Genomic DNA, 15,513 nt, shown 5'->3' on the forward strand with positions numbered 1-15,513 from the left:
TCAATGTCAGGCCAGTGTATCACTGGAAAGTGCCGTGCCATTTTCTGTTATTTAAAGAGTTATTTCTATTTTGCCAGCAAGAGGTTGTCAGCATGCAGTCCTCCCCTTGATTGTGTAACCTACTGAACCAGACAGAGGGACCCTTTAAAGGCTCCGGAAACCTTTGCAGGTGTTTTAAGTTAATTAGCTGAGGGGGTTGTGGAACCGTGAATGTGCGATATTGAACTTTGTCACAATATTCTAATTTCCTGAAATACTGAATTTTGGGTTTTCATTGGCTGTGAGCCATAATCATAAAAACGAAAAGTAATAAACACTTGAAATATATCACTCTGTGTGTGACAAATCTATACATGGGTTTCACTTTTTGAACTGAATCGCTGACATAAATTAACTTTTCGACGATACTCTAGTTTATTGAGATGCACCTGTATATGATTAACAGCAGAGTATATTCAAGGTGGCTGTGGTTGGTTAACAGGGGGCAGGAAGAAGAGGTAAGGTTAACAAGATTCAGTAGCGTCTGATCAGAAGCCACACCCAAGTGAAACAAAAGGAGCAGGCAGGCAGGTTTAGGGTTGAACATGACAGGCTGAACTGAAAGACCAATATTCATCCTGGATATAAATGGAGAGAACTTTCTGCTTTTTGCAGTCATTATTGCATAAGTGTTGCTGCAGAAATAGGGTGAAGCACACGTGAATGTTTAAGAACCTGTGGTGACAGTTTCGCAGTTTAGTTTCTCAACACAACTGAGAATGTTCCAGACCCCGATACGGCTAAATTAAATTAGATTATGCACTGATGAACAGGGACCCTTGTGCCTTGTGTATAAGAGACCAGGGAAAGCTATGCTGAAAATAATGATGCACTATAAACTTAACAAATTTCATATGTTATTGGTATTTTTATTTGGGATCATCATTTTTTTATTCGTCTTCCTAAAGTTTTTCTGGAAATTACCTGACCTGCCTTCAGGACCGACATACATGTTGGATACAAACGAAGACGACTTCCTCGGTTGTTCTGCCATCATCCGAGGAGATATGACAGAGACCACAAAGGCTGGCTTTGATCGGCTCCTGGCTACGAGAAAGAAAAAACAGATGTTCACAGAGACCTTCTACCTGAATGCAACACAGGACTGTTCTGCCTATGTGGAAGGTAGGGGATACCTCACCAACACACTGAGCCAGGAAGAGAAAGAGTTTCCCATTGCTTATTCCATGGTGATCCATGAGAACATCGAGATGTTTGAGAGACTGCTCCGTGCACTGTATGCTCCCCAGAACGTGTACTGCGTACATATAGATCAGAAATGTTCCGAGGACTACAAGAACGCAGTTAGGTCCATAGTGTCCTGTCTACCAAACGTGTTTGTGGCGAGCAGACTGGAGAGCGTGGTGTATGCATCGTGGTCACGTGTCCAAGCGGACCTGAACTGCATGGAGGACCTGCTGAAGTCACCCGTCCAGTGGATGTATCTGCTGAACACCTGTGGGACTGACTTCCCTATTAAAACAAACGCGGAGATAGTTCAGAGCCTCAAATGGCTGAATGGCAGGAACAGCATGGAGTCCAGGGAGACACCGGAGCACAAGAAAGGCCGCTGGCAGTATCATCACAATGTCACCCATGACTCGGTTATCAGGACCAATATCAGGAAGACCCCTCCTCCAATCAGCACACCCATGTTCTCAGGCAATGCGTACTTCGTAGTCACACGTGAATTTGTAAGGCATGTGTTTGAAAGCCAGGAGGTACAGAATCTTCTGGAATGGGAAGAAGACACCTACAGCCCCGATGAACACCTGTGGGCCACTTTGAACCGAATGCCAGCTATGCCTGGATCCAATCCCCCCAACATAAAATTCCAGTACTCAGACATGACAGCCATAGCCCGACTGGTGAAGTGGAGTTACCAGGAAGGGGATGTGAGTAAAGGGGCCTCGTACCCCCCCTGTACTGGAAGCCACCGCAGAGCAGTGTGCATCTTTGGTGCTGGTGACTTACGCTGGATGCTTCATCAGCAGCATCTTCTAGCAAACAAGTTTGACCCTCAGGTCGATGATGTTGCCCTCAAGTGCCTGGAGACACACCTTCGTTACAAGGCTCTCTATGGAAAATCAATGTAAAATTAGCCTTTAAAGACAAGCATAGAAGGGGATGTTTCTCTGTATTAAGGAGGGTGAGTGTACAGTATAATAATGCCTGAACATTGGCATCTGTAAGGACTGTAAAACTTTTTTTTTATTCACATATCCTACATGTTTTAATTTTAAAGTAAGTAGTGGATCAGAAATTGTGTTTCTTGTCATATATGTTCTTGCAATAGTGTGACTTTAAATTTTGCCCATGACATTGATTATGGCAAAAATCATAATCAGGATTATTTTGGTCTATTAAGATCATGATTATATAGGATGATTATTTATTGACTTGGAAATATGCATTTATTGAACGCTAAATATAATTAAACTGAGAAACAAATAAGTAATAAATAATTTTGTGAACTGAATTTATGACACTAGACAAAATGGAAGCATCCTTGTGAAACGAATTGTGGCAAAATAATAGGTTTGTCTTGATTATTTTGCTTTGATAATTGTAGGAAGGCACAATCATAACTGAAATTACATATTGATTAATTGCCCCGCTGAAACATAAAGGCTTTTGATTGTGGTGTGCAGTCCCGGGTGTGAGATGCTTGATTCAGTAAAGATTATCTCTTGAACTGTGTCCAAGTTTGAGTTTAATCACATGGTACCCAAGTCCCTACCGAACAAAAATGAACGCACACGTAAGATCGTGTTCTCTTTTTTGTAGTTCAGTGCTTATTTTGTGTTTTACAGTAATTGTAAAGGTTAAAAATTCTTCATCTACTACTATTATCTATTACTACTACTACTATACTATTCCCCACATGCTTGTATGCATGCCTGACAACGTTGGGCTCCTATTGAGACGACAGATGGTGTCTTGGGGGATCTCCTCCCAGATCTGGACCAGGGCATGAATCTGCTACTGGACAGTCTGAGGTGCAACCTGGCAGCGTCGGATGGACCGAAACATAATGTCCCAGAGGTGTTCTGTTGGGTTTAGGTCTAGCGAGCATGGGGGCCAGTCAATGGTATCAATGCCTTCATCCTCCAGGAAGTACCTGCATACTTTTGCCACAAGAGACTGGGCATTGTCATGCACCAGAAGGAACCCAGGACCCACTGCACCAGCATAGGGCTTGACAGTGGGTCCAAGGGTTTCATCCTGATACCTAATGGCGGTCAAGGCGCATCCCTCCATGGATATGCTTCCCCAGACCATCACTGACTCACCCCCAAACCTTCATGCTGAACAAGGTTACAGGCATTCATCCATCCATCCATTTTCCAAACCGCTTATCCTACTGAGTTGCGGGGAGTCCGGAGCCTATCCTGGAAGCAATGGGCACGAGGCAGGGAACAACCTAGGATGGGGGGCCAGCCCATCGCAGGGCACACACACACACACCATTCACTCACACATGCACACCTAGGGGCAATTTAGCAACTCCAATTAGCCTCAGCATGTTTTCGGACTGTGGGGGGAAACCGGAGTACCCAGAGGAAACCCCACGACGACATGGGGAGAACATGCAAACTCCGTACACATGTGACCCAGGCGGAGACTCGAACCCGGGTCCCAGAGGTGTGAGGCAACAGTGCTAACCACTGCACCACCATGCCGCCCCAGGTTACAGGCAGCCAGTGTTAATTTCGTTAACGAAAAATCGTTTCATTATCATCAACGACCTTTATTTTCAGAGTAAAACGAGATGATAATTACATAAAAATGATTTCTCGATGCCTAAGACTATGATGAAGTGTTTTGACATTTTCGTCAACAAATAAAAACGAAATGAAAATGTTTGCCAGAGACAAGATACAATCAGAACTAATGTAGTTCACATACAGCGGTATTCAACTGAAATTTAAAGAGGTCCAGTTGGAGAAAATTTCTTGAAGCAAAGATCTGGAAGATCATAATGTCTAATTACTTAGTTTGATATATATATATATTTAAGTAGCCTATTAGTTGTATCAACATTGCATGTAATCAATACCTGACTGCCAGATCAAATTTATTCAGCGCAATTCAAAACCTTTTTGACAATATTTATTGTCACGTGACATATAGAGCTGAACATATATGTGTCACTGCTGATATGTATGTTTTATCATTTACTAGTTTTAAAAGAACATATTAAAAGTAGGGCTGCATTTCAAAATAAAATGTGAAAACTGTGCATGTTTAAATAAAGTACTTAACCGTAAAACCAAGCTAATACAGTCGTGTTTATATTTTAGTGATCATGGATTTAAGTATTGGTTTCGATAATCCCACACGGAATAAAATTAAGGTCTCGTTTTAATATAAATACATACAAACTATTATCACTTTGATTGCTCTTAGCAAGCAAAGTGACGTCGGAATGACGTCTTTTATATGTCGTTTTTGGACGTTCAGTTTTGGTCCACTGAAGGGGTTGTTTTGTGGACGTCATTTCAACGTCAAACTTGGACTCGTTTTAGACATTGTTTTTATGCTGCTTCTATAGGCTCTGTAGTCCCATGTTTTCAGACAGTGGAGGACATGTTTTCTATGGGCCACCAGGTAATTTTTCAGTAGCTTTGCTTACACCTTTGTATGCGTCTCCAGTTATCTGTGGCTGAGACAATCAAATGAAGTTATTGGAAAATGATCTGGAACAGTTACCCACCTTCTGAAATGGGACTAGATCATATTCCAAAAACTTAATTTGACTGTCAGGCCCTTAGTGAAGAGCCACAAAAACAAATTTCAATAAATTAACGTGAAGGATATATGTAGGCATAAAATTACACATGTAATAAACCCTTTATACTAGTTGATCAGTGAGTGGTCCTCCTTGTAACCCTCTACTGATCTCCTTGTCAAGCACAGCTGGTCTATAATCTCACAATGCATCTGGTTGTGAACTTGTCAGAATAGGTCAAAACTAAGTGAAAATACGTGCTCAGAAAGAAGGCAAATGAGAACATGCAGTCTGGTCCATACCCAGACAGAAGAAAATTGTTGTAGATAGCTGTCCAACACTTTGTGGATACAGTCCTTGGTGTTCCGCCCACCGATTTTTTAAATTTGCCATATTCGTACTTCTTGGAATAAGTTCACTTCCCAGAGGAATGTCTTGATGCATACTCAATCATCCAGGTAAGGAAATCCCAAAAAGTTGATTCTGTTCATCTGGACGTAGTGTGTTCAGTGGGAGAAACGTGTCATCACTCATCCAAGTTACTTCTGCAGTCTCAGACTTCTACAGACTTCAGTCTCAGACTAGACATAGCGTCTCAGTGGGAGAAACCTTTCGTCAGATGAACAGAATCAAATTTTTGGGATTCCCAGAGGAATTTAACAGTGTTCCAGTGCACTGTATCGTTTTAATACTCGGCTACCCATTACTTTTAGACCTGTAAAACCTATACCAGGGTATTGAAGTCCTGTGCATCAGAGCTATTGCTCCTGCAATTCAAACTCCTCCATGGTGTCAATCCTCTCAATATGGACAGCTGAAGAGGCAGGCTGCATTTCCTTCAGGCATTGAGGAATGTCTACCATTAAAGTCAGTACCTTTTTGGTACACTGAAATAACCATATTCGTTGATGATTACAATGGTTTACCTCTAATTGGAATAGCAAGGTTAGCTAGGTCACAAGTGTTTTTGTAATCAGATCCAGTGTTTGTTATTAGTCCAGTAGTGTTGCAGGAAGAACCATAAAAATTCAAACAATTGTCAGACATGATGAAAACCAAGCCGCGGCTATAATCGAAAAGCAGTTTCTGTGGACAGAGAGAACATTGCAGTAAAAGAGAAGATGGTACCATTTAAAGTCTCTCTCTAGCTCAGTGTCCAGTCATCTCACACTGCTAATAGATCAATACTTACCATGCCATGGTAATGGGAAAGACCATCTCCCACTCTCAGTCACTGCATCTGCACCACAGAAAATCTGTTTTAGAAGTTACCAAACGATGAAACTTTCAACAGATTTATTAGAAGAGAAATAATAAATCTGCAATATAACGATTAGAGATACATCTGCAAAACTCACTGAATTGCAAAGAGCTATGCAGCCAGAGCGATGCTGATTATCACCTGAATAGCAAAATAATCGTATTTGGCCGTAGTGTGAACGCAGCCGACAATTCAGCATGCGAAGGTCTGTCATATGGGGGGCCTGCTGAGATCGCAGTACCGCGATCTTTCATCATGTCTGGATCTGGCCAGGGGCCCAGAGACATCATTACTGAATCGGTCATCAAATCTAGAGGCATCACTGTGGCATGACCGGTCTTGTCCAGCCCTGACTGCACAAGATACAAGATATTTGTCACATACGGTTATACAAAGTAATACCGCAGTTATATGACTGTGTGCCTCGAACCTTACCAGTGCCGTGACCCGTCATGTCTGGACCTGATGCTGGATGCCCTGCTGGACCTGTTGTCATTTACATTTAATCACTTGGCCACACCTTCATAACTGACAACATGCCATGTTAACACTGGAACAGTCTAACTCCATTTAAAAACATGTATCTCTCCGATTTTGTATCCTCTACGAGAGTTTGTGTTGTATTATGTTCAAATGTTTAATAAAAAAAAATTAAATGTATCAGTCATTCATAAAGATGAAAGCTCTGCAACTATCCTGACTGGTGAAGAGTGTGTCGTTTCCACAACACAGTGTGGCAGTGAGCGGTCAGTAATACAAGGACACGCCTACGCCACCTGGGGAATTTCACCCCAGGAAATATTACTTCAAATTAAGAGCAACAAGAAGTTTGTTTACTGAATGGAGCTGGAGACCTGTTTATATACAGTTAACAATTTATTGGAAAGATAAAACAAAGGAGCAAAATGAAGCGCTGTAGCACCAACAACCCAACAAAAATAAAAATAAAAAAACCAACGTCCAACCTTTGGCCACTGACTGATAAAACCCAACAAGGAGCAGTCGTCCGGTGAGGTTTGATCAAGAGGGGGAATGAAGTCCACAACACACACACAAATGTACTGAATACACAAAAGTGTGAACACCACATACCAAGGCAGCCATTGGTATACACAAAATGAAAAATAAAGAAAATACACCCATCTAGCCGAGAATCTGCGAGATTTGGTACTGAAATCTCTAAAAAGGAAAAACCATCAATAAGTAACAGAATACACGCCGTCACTCTACAGCAGTCCCAAACAGAAAGGGCGGCCCAAAGGCTGTGAATAAGCCCCAATCTAAGGAATGAAGCAGCTCCAGTAAATCACTCAAAAAGAAAAAGCAATTTGGTTTAAAGAAAAGGGAGTCTGGCACACTGGCTTGAAGAGGCATACACTGAAGCAGACGACCAATTGAAATCATAATCCTGGCAACAACCATAACTAGAACTGAATCACCTTAAGTAAACAATTAACAAGCACCTATGGCCCAGCCACCGGAATCACAGACGCAGAGCACACTAGTTCTCACTCCAGAAATACTGCAATATAAAATGTTACGGTTAGCCATTCAAACCCAGCAGAGAATTAGCGCGAATAAAACAGCAAAACCTACCGCCAAGGCACACAATAAGTGTGAAACAGCCAGCATGCCACCATACCAAGCCACCGCAATCCGGAAAGGGAGTTACCGGATCGGGAAACGCCAATGATGGCACCAGACAAGCGGTGTCCTACCCTCATAGTCCGCCGTACTACCTCTCCACTTCCACTGGGCAGCAAGCCAAGGGGCCTAGGAGCTGTAGGTAACAAACCCACCCGATCACCAGGAGGTTCTACCGTGGACACCAACACCGCGGAGGCTTGGTCCGTAGGCGACACGGCTACCTGTGATGCTGGAATAGATATGGGATCTTCAGGCAACCAAACACACAAATCGTAAGATGGCCCACTCGAAAATGACAATGCAGGTTCCTGGGTACTACCGACTAATGGGTCAAGTGACACTCGCCTCTGCACTCAAGCCTTCAACATAGAGCGGTAAACACGCCTTACCATCTCGAGGTTCTCTACTGGTATATACTGTATATAGTAGTATATACTGAACCACCTTCTCTAGGAGCCCTAACAACCTGGTACACTACAGGGCTCCAGAAATCTTGAATTTTGTGTCTACCTCTCGCACTGTAGTCATGAGCATAGACTAACTGACCCTCAGTCAATAGGGAATCACGCACATGTCGATCATGTTGGGCTTTACGCCAATTGGCTGCTACCCGTAATTGCTCTCTGGCACCTTCAAAAGCAACACGCAACTTAGCTTGGTGTTCTACCACCCATTCTTGCACACCACCTCCTTCCGGCTCCGCAACACTGCCCAACAAGAACTCAACAGGCAGCCGGGGTTCCTGACCAAACATCAGATAATTTGGGGCTCGCCAGTTGCTTGATGTGGAGTAGTGTTATAACTAAAAAGCAACTGGGGAAGGCAAGACACCCAACCCCTTTTTTGGGAAACTGGCAGGGTACGCAACAAATTGTGAATGGTGCGATTAAAACGTTGCCCGTTACCAGCTGGATGGTACGGGGTTGTACGAGACTTCTCAACCTTATAAAGATTACAAAGCTGTTTAATCAGGGTGCTTTCAAGACTCCGGCCCTGGTCCAAATGTAGACGGCCTGGGACCCCAAACTTGTAGAGCCACTCTGCAACCAGCACTTCGGCAACCTTAGAAGCCCACTGATCTCTTGTCGGAACTGCCAAAGTGTACTTACTAAAAACGTCTGTCAAAACAGGAACGTTTTCCACTCCATTTCTGGCAGCAGTGTCCTATCCGCTTGCCTTTTTATAACCGCAAAGTTTCTAAAATACATGCCCTTACCGGAAATAATCAACAAGTTCTATCTCATAATTCCACACTGCTACAATCGCTTTCCTCCTGGGGTCCCCAGACCCGTTGAAAGGAATGACTTACTCAGAGGTTCTGGAGGTCCCTATATATGCACGTAAACTTGTATCAGATAGTTCACCAAACTCAGATACGCACAAAATGTTTTCGTTCATTGTGTGGTTGAACTTGGCGCAGTTGTAGACTACTTTTCTACTGGTTGCATGAAGGTACACAGGTCACGGTGCACAGCGATCAAAGTTCAACCCAGTTGAATACGCAAGTACTCCTCGTTGACGTGCTTGCACTGTGCTTTGCTCAGCGCAGCGGGAAACTGTTATTGCGTGGTGCAAGCAAGAGAAATGAATGGGTTTTAGAGCTCAGCCCTGCATGTACCACGTCCACTGTGGAAGGGTCTTAAGACAGACAAGTCTGAAACATTTGATTGAGCCTGTAACTACTGTCTTGTGATAGTATTACTCACGAGGAGTGGACATTTCACCGCCCAGGAGACTGTCCGCATGTTCAGCTTTGACAGACATGTCTTCATTTTCAGAGGTTGAAACACATCAATCAGCCTGTGACTCATGTTGTACACAACACATTACACATTACAAGTTGTCAGCAGTACTCACAAGTATTGTGTAACATGTTGCTGTTAATGGAATAATAGGGAAGGTAGGTAGCTTGACACCTATACAGAGGTAATAAAATAAAACTAAGCATGCCCAGCTTCAAAAAAATGTCATAATCTTAAAGAATTTGATTTATTTTGAAACTGGAATTATAATCTTAGCAGTGAAAATCCATTACCCCTCATCTAAATCCATTAATTCTGCAAAAAAACATCAATGTCTAAAATTGGAATCAACCGATTTTATATTTCAAATGTATAAAGTATTTGGTGATGAGAAACATAACCATTTCTAACAAAACCTTCCAGAATTCCTTTTTTGTGAGCTTCCTCGTCGATCCTGAAGTTAGACAATTCAACTTAAAACAAACAAACAAAACAAATTTAAAAAATGCCTGAAGTAATTTTTATTTTGATTAATGAGAATGTAATCCAGTTATCCTGGGGGTCTGGGGGTTCTCTTTGTCCTTTATAGCTTTTTCTGTTTCTGTGGTGCTCATGGTTGGCAAAACAATGGTGAAGTGTGACGCGGGTGCAGAATTTCACAAGCAAAAGTCCCGTCTGCATTTCAACTGTCCCTTTCTTTAACAGAAGCGAACACTTTCGGGTGCATTTGGCTATTGTCCACTTCTGAATGTTCGATTTCCGACAAACGCCTGGTTACTTGTTCCAGGGGACTTCTCCCACTCCACACATGTCTCCTGATTTGTTGCAGGTAGTTTTCAAATGGGAAACTGGAAATGCCATTTAAGGAACAGTTCAAGTGGCTGGCATCCTCATAGAGATGAATTAGTCCATGTACATTGTATACAGGGAAGGTCTTGCCATACAGGTCTGCACACCACATGACAAAATGTTTGATTACTTCGTGAGCATTTCGAATCCACTCATCTGACTCCAGCATTATCGACGTGGATACAGTCAAGGACAAGAAATGTTTGTGTCTTTCAGGGAACAACACGGTTTTCAATACCACAGGCCCTGTGTATATGTAAGGGGTATGAAATTGTGGAAAAGGAAATGGGGAAACAAAGTATTATTATTTATTTAATTTTTTTTCTTCTGCGTTCACACTACAGTCAAAATTTGTTCTTCTTTTGAACACGCTAGCTGGGTGGATCAGTAAGGGGACGCTAGCCGTACTGCCACAGAAACACACTGGAGGTTGCTTAGACAAGACGTGTAATCTTATCTCTCTCCTTATCATTTCCCAGGTATATAAGATAATGTATGAAAACCAGGCAGAAGCGCCACTGTATGTATGTCCGTACCTGCATGCACCCAAGGGGATGCGGAAGTAGACTGGTTAGGGAGTCTGGGCGGGATAAAAGGGTTGTAGTTCGGCAGCTGCATAATGGCGGCCGCGCGCTGTACTTTGTAGGAGTATTTGGTTTACGTATGAGGCTGTATTAAGATTTTTGTGGAGATCATTTAAGTTCTTTTGGTTAATACCTTACACAGTCTTGTTTTCTATTTTAATTGTGCTGTGAAAGGATGTGTGTTTTGTAAATCAGGATGTTTGAGAGATATATGTATATATATATAATTCTTCCCCCAAACCATTTATAAAATGGTTTCATCAGTGGTTTACATAGTTTTTTTGCCATCGAAGTGTTAGTTTAAATTATTCTTTTTGAAAGTTAAGTGTACCGACTGTACACATATTGGACAGTGATGGGGAATGTACTGAATTATTGTTTACATCACTGTCAGAATGACATAGCAGTTGATCCAGTTCTCTTTGGCTTTTTGCCACTGTCTTACTCTCAAAGTGTAAGCACAGGCGTTAATCCAAATTAGTTTAGTTTTACTGTTTATTTGACTGGGGCTTGTACAAGGGAAAAGAGGATGAGATTACAGCACGGACCTTGTTTAGGTGGTTTAGCTCCTAAAAGTGAAGGACACCTCACTCAACGTCCAATATGTAGAGTACACACCACCTGACAAAGACAAAACTGGTTCAGAAACACCCAGCTTTGCAATACTCAATACTCCATCGCACAACGGTGCCATAAAGAGCAGATATGTTCTCTTGAACAAGCAACATTGAACTATGGACTATAGTTGTAAGACATACAAAACAGTGGACCTATAGGAACACAACACCAAAGGAGCTTGCAGATAAGCTTTTCCTTTACAAAACAAGACTGGCAGTCCAGAACCTGCTGCAAAGCTACCACGGAAAGAACAATGGGTTCACAGTTCACGTTACAATGACAAAGATACCTTACAGCACCTGAGAGACATAAAAAAAAATGGGCTGAACACCTTAAAGTTTTCATCCTCCATTGAAAACACTGTCGCCAAGAATTATGTGTCTACTAACTAAGATGGCCTAAAGCAGGATTGTGTCAAGCATATAATTTCATATGTCAGTTATTAATGGCCAGTCATTCCTGTTTTTATTTACAGGCATTTTTTACTTGCCCTGGCCTTAATCCTCATGAACACCCCTAATCAAACTGAGCGGGAGTTGCTTCATTTATGCAAAATCACGTGACCGATGACGTCCGTAGTAGCAGTAAATGCAAGGCTTTTATGAAAACACTGAATAAATATTGCTTCCTTGAAAAAGAAAAAAAAATGCATGCATGGAGATGATCGTATAGCCTTTACCTTTAACCTAGTTATCTATAATCTTCTTTCTGAGCTCCTCAGACAGCTCCCTCCTTTGCTATCTCTGGTCCATGTTCAGTGGGGTGCAGACAATGATACCAAACCACACAGTAGCACTTTCCCTTAAAATAGGCTGAATGGCTGATGAAAAGCTTGAAGGCACCTGTGATACTAATTAAGGTTACACGTTTAGTTTGACGCATGACTATAATGGATGGATAAACAGGGTCTCTTCAGGGGTACCGACAAATCTGTGCATATTGTTTTAGCAAATCTTTGTAAAATAAACAACAAGTTATTTCTTTTCACGATTTTATTGGTTTATTCAATTCACATACTAAAGACGTGCAGGTATACATTAGACAATTGCTTTTAACTGAACTGCTTTTCATGAGAAATGAAGCCTTATTTCAATGAGCTGTAAGGGTACCAATAAATTGTCCACATCTGTAAGTGTTGATCATGTGAGATGTGTAGTGGAACACAGAATGAAACACACAAAGCTAATCCTTTCAGTGTTAGGGCTAATGGCATACGAAGGTCTAGAGGACACGGGGAATAGACCCCATTCCCTTATTATAGATGAGACCACTGATTGAAAACCAAAAAGCAGCTTCCTGTAGTCATCAGATATTACAGTAAGAATCAGTAAGAAACTCTCACAAATCTTTTTTTTTTGCTGGACTGATATATATATATATATATATATAGCAGCTGGGGATTCAATAACTACAGAATGTATTATTCAAATTCTTGGAAGACAACATGCTAGTACAGAATTGCATTGGTCTTGCGACTCATGGTTGTAACACAACATGTGGGCCACATAATGCAGTGCTATAGAAATATCAGGAGCAGAATCCTCATGTTACGTATTTCAAGTGCATATACCATTAGCTTCAGCTATGGGCATCTAAAGCAGTATTATGTAGAGTATGCGGAATGTGGAGCATATGGTTTCTCAGACCCGAAAACAATTGTTTATAATATTGCTCATCATCTTCAAATATATGCTTAATGTAGGTGAAAATCCCTTGACGATACTGCAGTCTGATAAGAGGCAAGAAGGACACAGCAGCAGGATTCGGCGCAAAACAGAATGGGAATTATTGGCAAAGAAACTGAACAGGAAAACAGGACTGCAGAGGATCAAACAACAAAGAAAACCATACAGGGACAACAACATTAATGTCTGGATTGAGGAGCACAGGACCAGGAGGCACTTATATACTATGGACTGATGGAGGGGCAAAATGAGAGGCAGCTGGAGAAATCCACAGAAGGTAATATGAGAGATGTGACTTGTTAGACCACACTAAAGGTCCGAGTCACATGTCCGGGTGAACCACACCAGACAAGACACATTACTAGACAGAGAAAAGCACAGGACACGAGACTGGGTATAGGGTACAACGGAGGGAACCGAACAAACTCGGAGAAGTCTAGGGACATCAGGGGAGAGAAGTCAAATGGACAGAACACCAGACTGGGGACGACATGGGACAAGACACAGGACATTCAAGCAGGATGAACAAACAGAGGGGTAGCAGAGACTCAACGAGACACACAGGTGAATCAGACAAGACACTACTGGGGCTAGGAAGTGGACAAAGACAGAACAAGGGACTGCGAGGAAAACAGACTGGGACAAACACGGGGACAAAAACATGTCAGATAGGTGGAATTACCACAAGGACAGGGACAAAGACACGAGTATGGACCACAGGGGAACAGGGCAAGAAGTCAAAATGAGGAACTGGCGCTGTCCTCCCATAGGGGCCCATTGTAACAAAATGGCAGCCAACTTTCAGGTCATGGGGCCAGTGAATAGTTCCAAACGTTGACATTCATGGCATAGAATCAAGGTAACATTATATATTCATTTGGTTTTTTGTTATCAACGGGTTCGTGATTATAGTTAGCTCCACTGTTACCATGTCAATACACCTTATTAAAATATTCATCATTTTAATTTTATTTTTAGCAGAAAATACCTCCCATACTAGCTAGTAAGATACTGATCAATAAGTTTTCATATGGCTGATCTTTTATTCTAAGCAATTTACAAGGGAAGGGAAACCCAGGGAAATCGGACATCATCGGTCACGTAATTTTGTATAAACGAAGCAACTCCCGCTCAGTTTCGAATCGCTGGGTTTCAATTTGAATTGGCATGCTCTGAAGATTAATGATGGTATGTGTGTGTGGTAACTTGATTGTCGTTTGTTATTCTTTTATTTTGTAATGAAACCAGTTTCAGCCTGTAGTAGAAATGAAGCCATTTCACTGATGACAGCAATTGTGTTTTTTTTCCCCATAAGCACAATGAACCCAGTTATTTTGTTTTATGCTAATGTCGTAACACATCTTTTTTTGTTTTGTTATCACTATGCAGCATTGTTAAAATTTTATGGCAATTTTACCACTTACAGTTGACACCCTTACAATGTGCCTGTTAAATAAAAAAAAGTTATTGCATTCACAAAACCGAGCACCTTCTACAGCTGCCGTTTCCTTACCTTCCTGGCACACAGTGCCCATGCTTTATTTTTGCGACACTTTGTCTTAAAATGCAACCATAATATTTATGAATATTATGTATTTTTTAAGCAGTAGCACAGTTCATCAAATACTGTTTGACATCACCTTCACAAGGCCAAGTGTGGTCTGCTATCCACCTTCCCTTTGTTGCCACTAAACGGCGTTGCATTAATGGCAACGTGTCTGCAGTGGTGGCAGATTGATCCCAAAAGTATTATGTGTTCCTCACTGGGAGAATACAATAAGATCTAAACACAGGAAAGGACAGAATGAGTAGACATTGTAAAGGAGGTGCATAAATGCACAGATAAAATGTTTTATACACAATAATAGAATGATATTTTCAACTGAATATTATCTTCACATGATTCAGCACCATCTATCTTCTTTGATTGCGGATATATATGTGTGCAGCGCCCCCTAGTGAAAGTAAGTGCAGCAAATAACATAAAAAAATTTACGATCATTGCATTCAGCCCTTTTTTCAGTTTTTTTTTCTCTCAGTTTTACAAGCATACAAACCTAAACAAAATTTTACTCAGAGACTTTGGTCAATGTTGAATCATTCCTCAGAGACTCCATGTTGACTTGCAAAGTCAATCCAGGATCTGATTGGGGCTCCTGAGAGACTGAAGGAGAAGTCAGAATGTCTTCGCTTAAGTGACCTGGATAAACCAGGATTAGGAGGTGCTTCATCTTGTGGTGGGTATGGCAACATGCTGTGTTAGTGCAAGTCCTCCAACCTGACCTGACCTGCTGCTGACATATGATTGGCTGAACAGATATTTGCTTCAACGAGAAGTTGAACTTAATAAAGTGGC

General features: G+C 41.7%; 2 protein-coding genes across 18 annotated transcripts in view; one reads left to right on the forward strand and one right to left on the reverse strand.

The window, feature by feature from the left end:
* The window catches only part of bnip2 (BCL2 interacting protein 2), a 68,962-nt gene that overhangs the window by 39,314 nt on the left and 14,135 nt on the right, over window positions 1–15,513 (reverse strand). The gene's annotated exons all lie outside the window — the stretch shown is intronic.
* LOC125706289 (beta-1,3-galactosyl-O-glycosyl-glycoprotein beta-1,6-N-acetylglucosaminyltransferase 3-like) lies at window positions 570–2,734 on the forward strand. The gene has a single exon (XM_048972928.1). The coding sequence runs from the start codon at window positions 852–854 to the stop codon at window positions 2,133–2,135; it is 1,284 nt and encodes a 427-aa protein (XP_048828885.1). The 5' UTR covers window positions 570–851; the 3' UTR covers window positions 2,136–2,734.

Source organism: Brienomyrus brachyistius, chromosome 13, assembly GCF_023856365.1.
Source record: "Brienomyrus brachyistius isolate T26 chromosome 13, BBRACH_0.4, whole genome shotgun sequence".
NCBI lineage: Eukaryota > Metazoa > Chordata > Actinopteri > Osteoglossiformes > Mormyridae > Brienomyrus > Brienomyrus brachyistius.

Bases quoted from the DNA above. Each gene is read 5' to 3' on its own strand.
- LOC125706289 (XM_048972928.1), top strand. From the start codon at position 852: ATGCTGAAAATAATGATGCACTATAAACTTAACAAATTTCATATGTTA.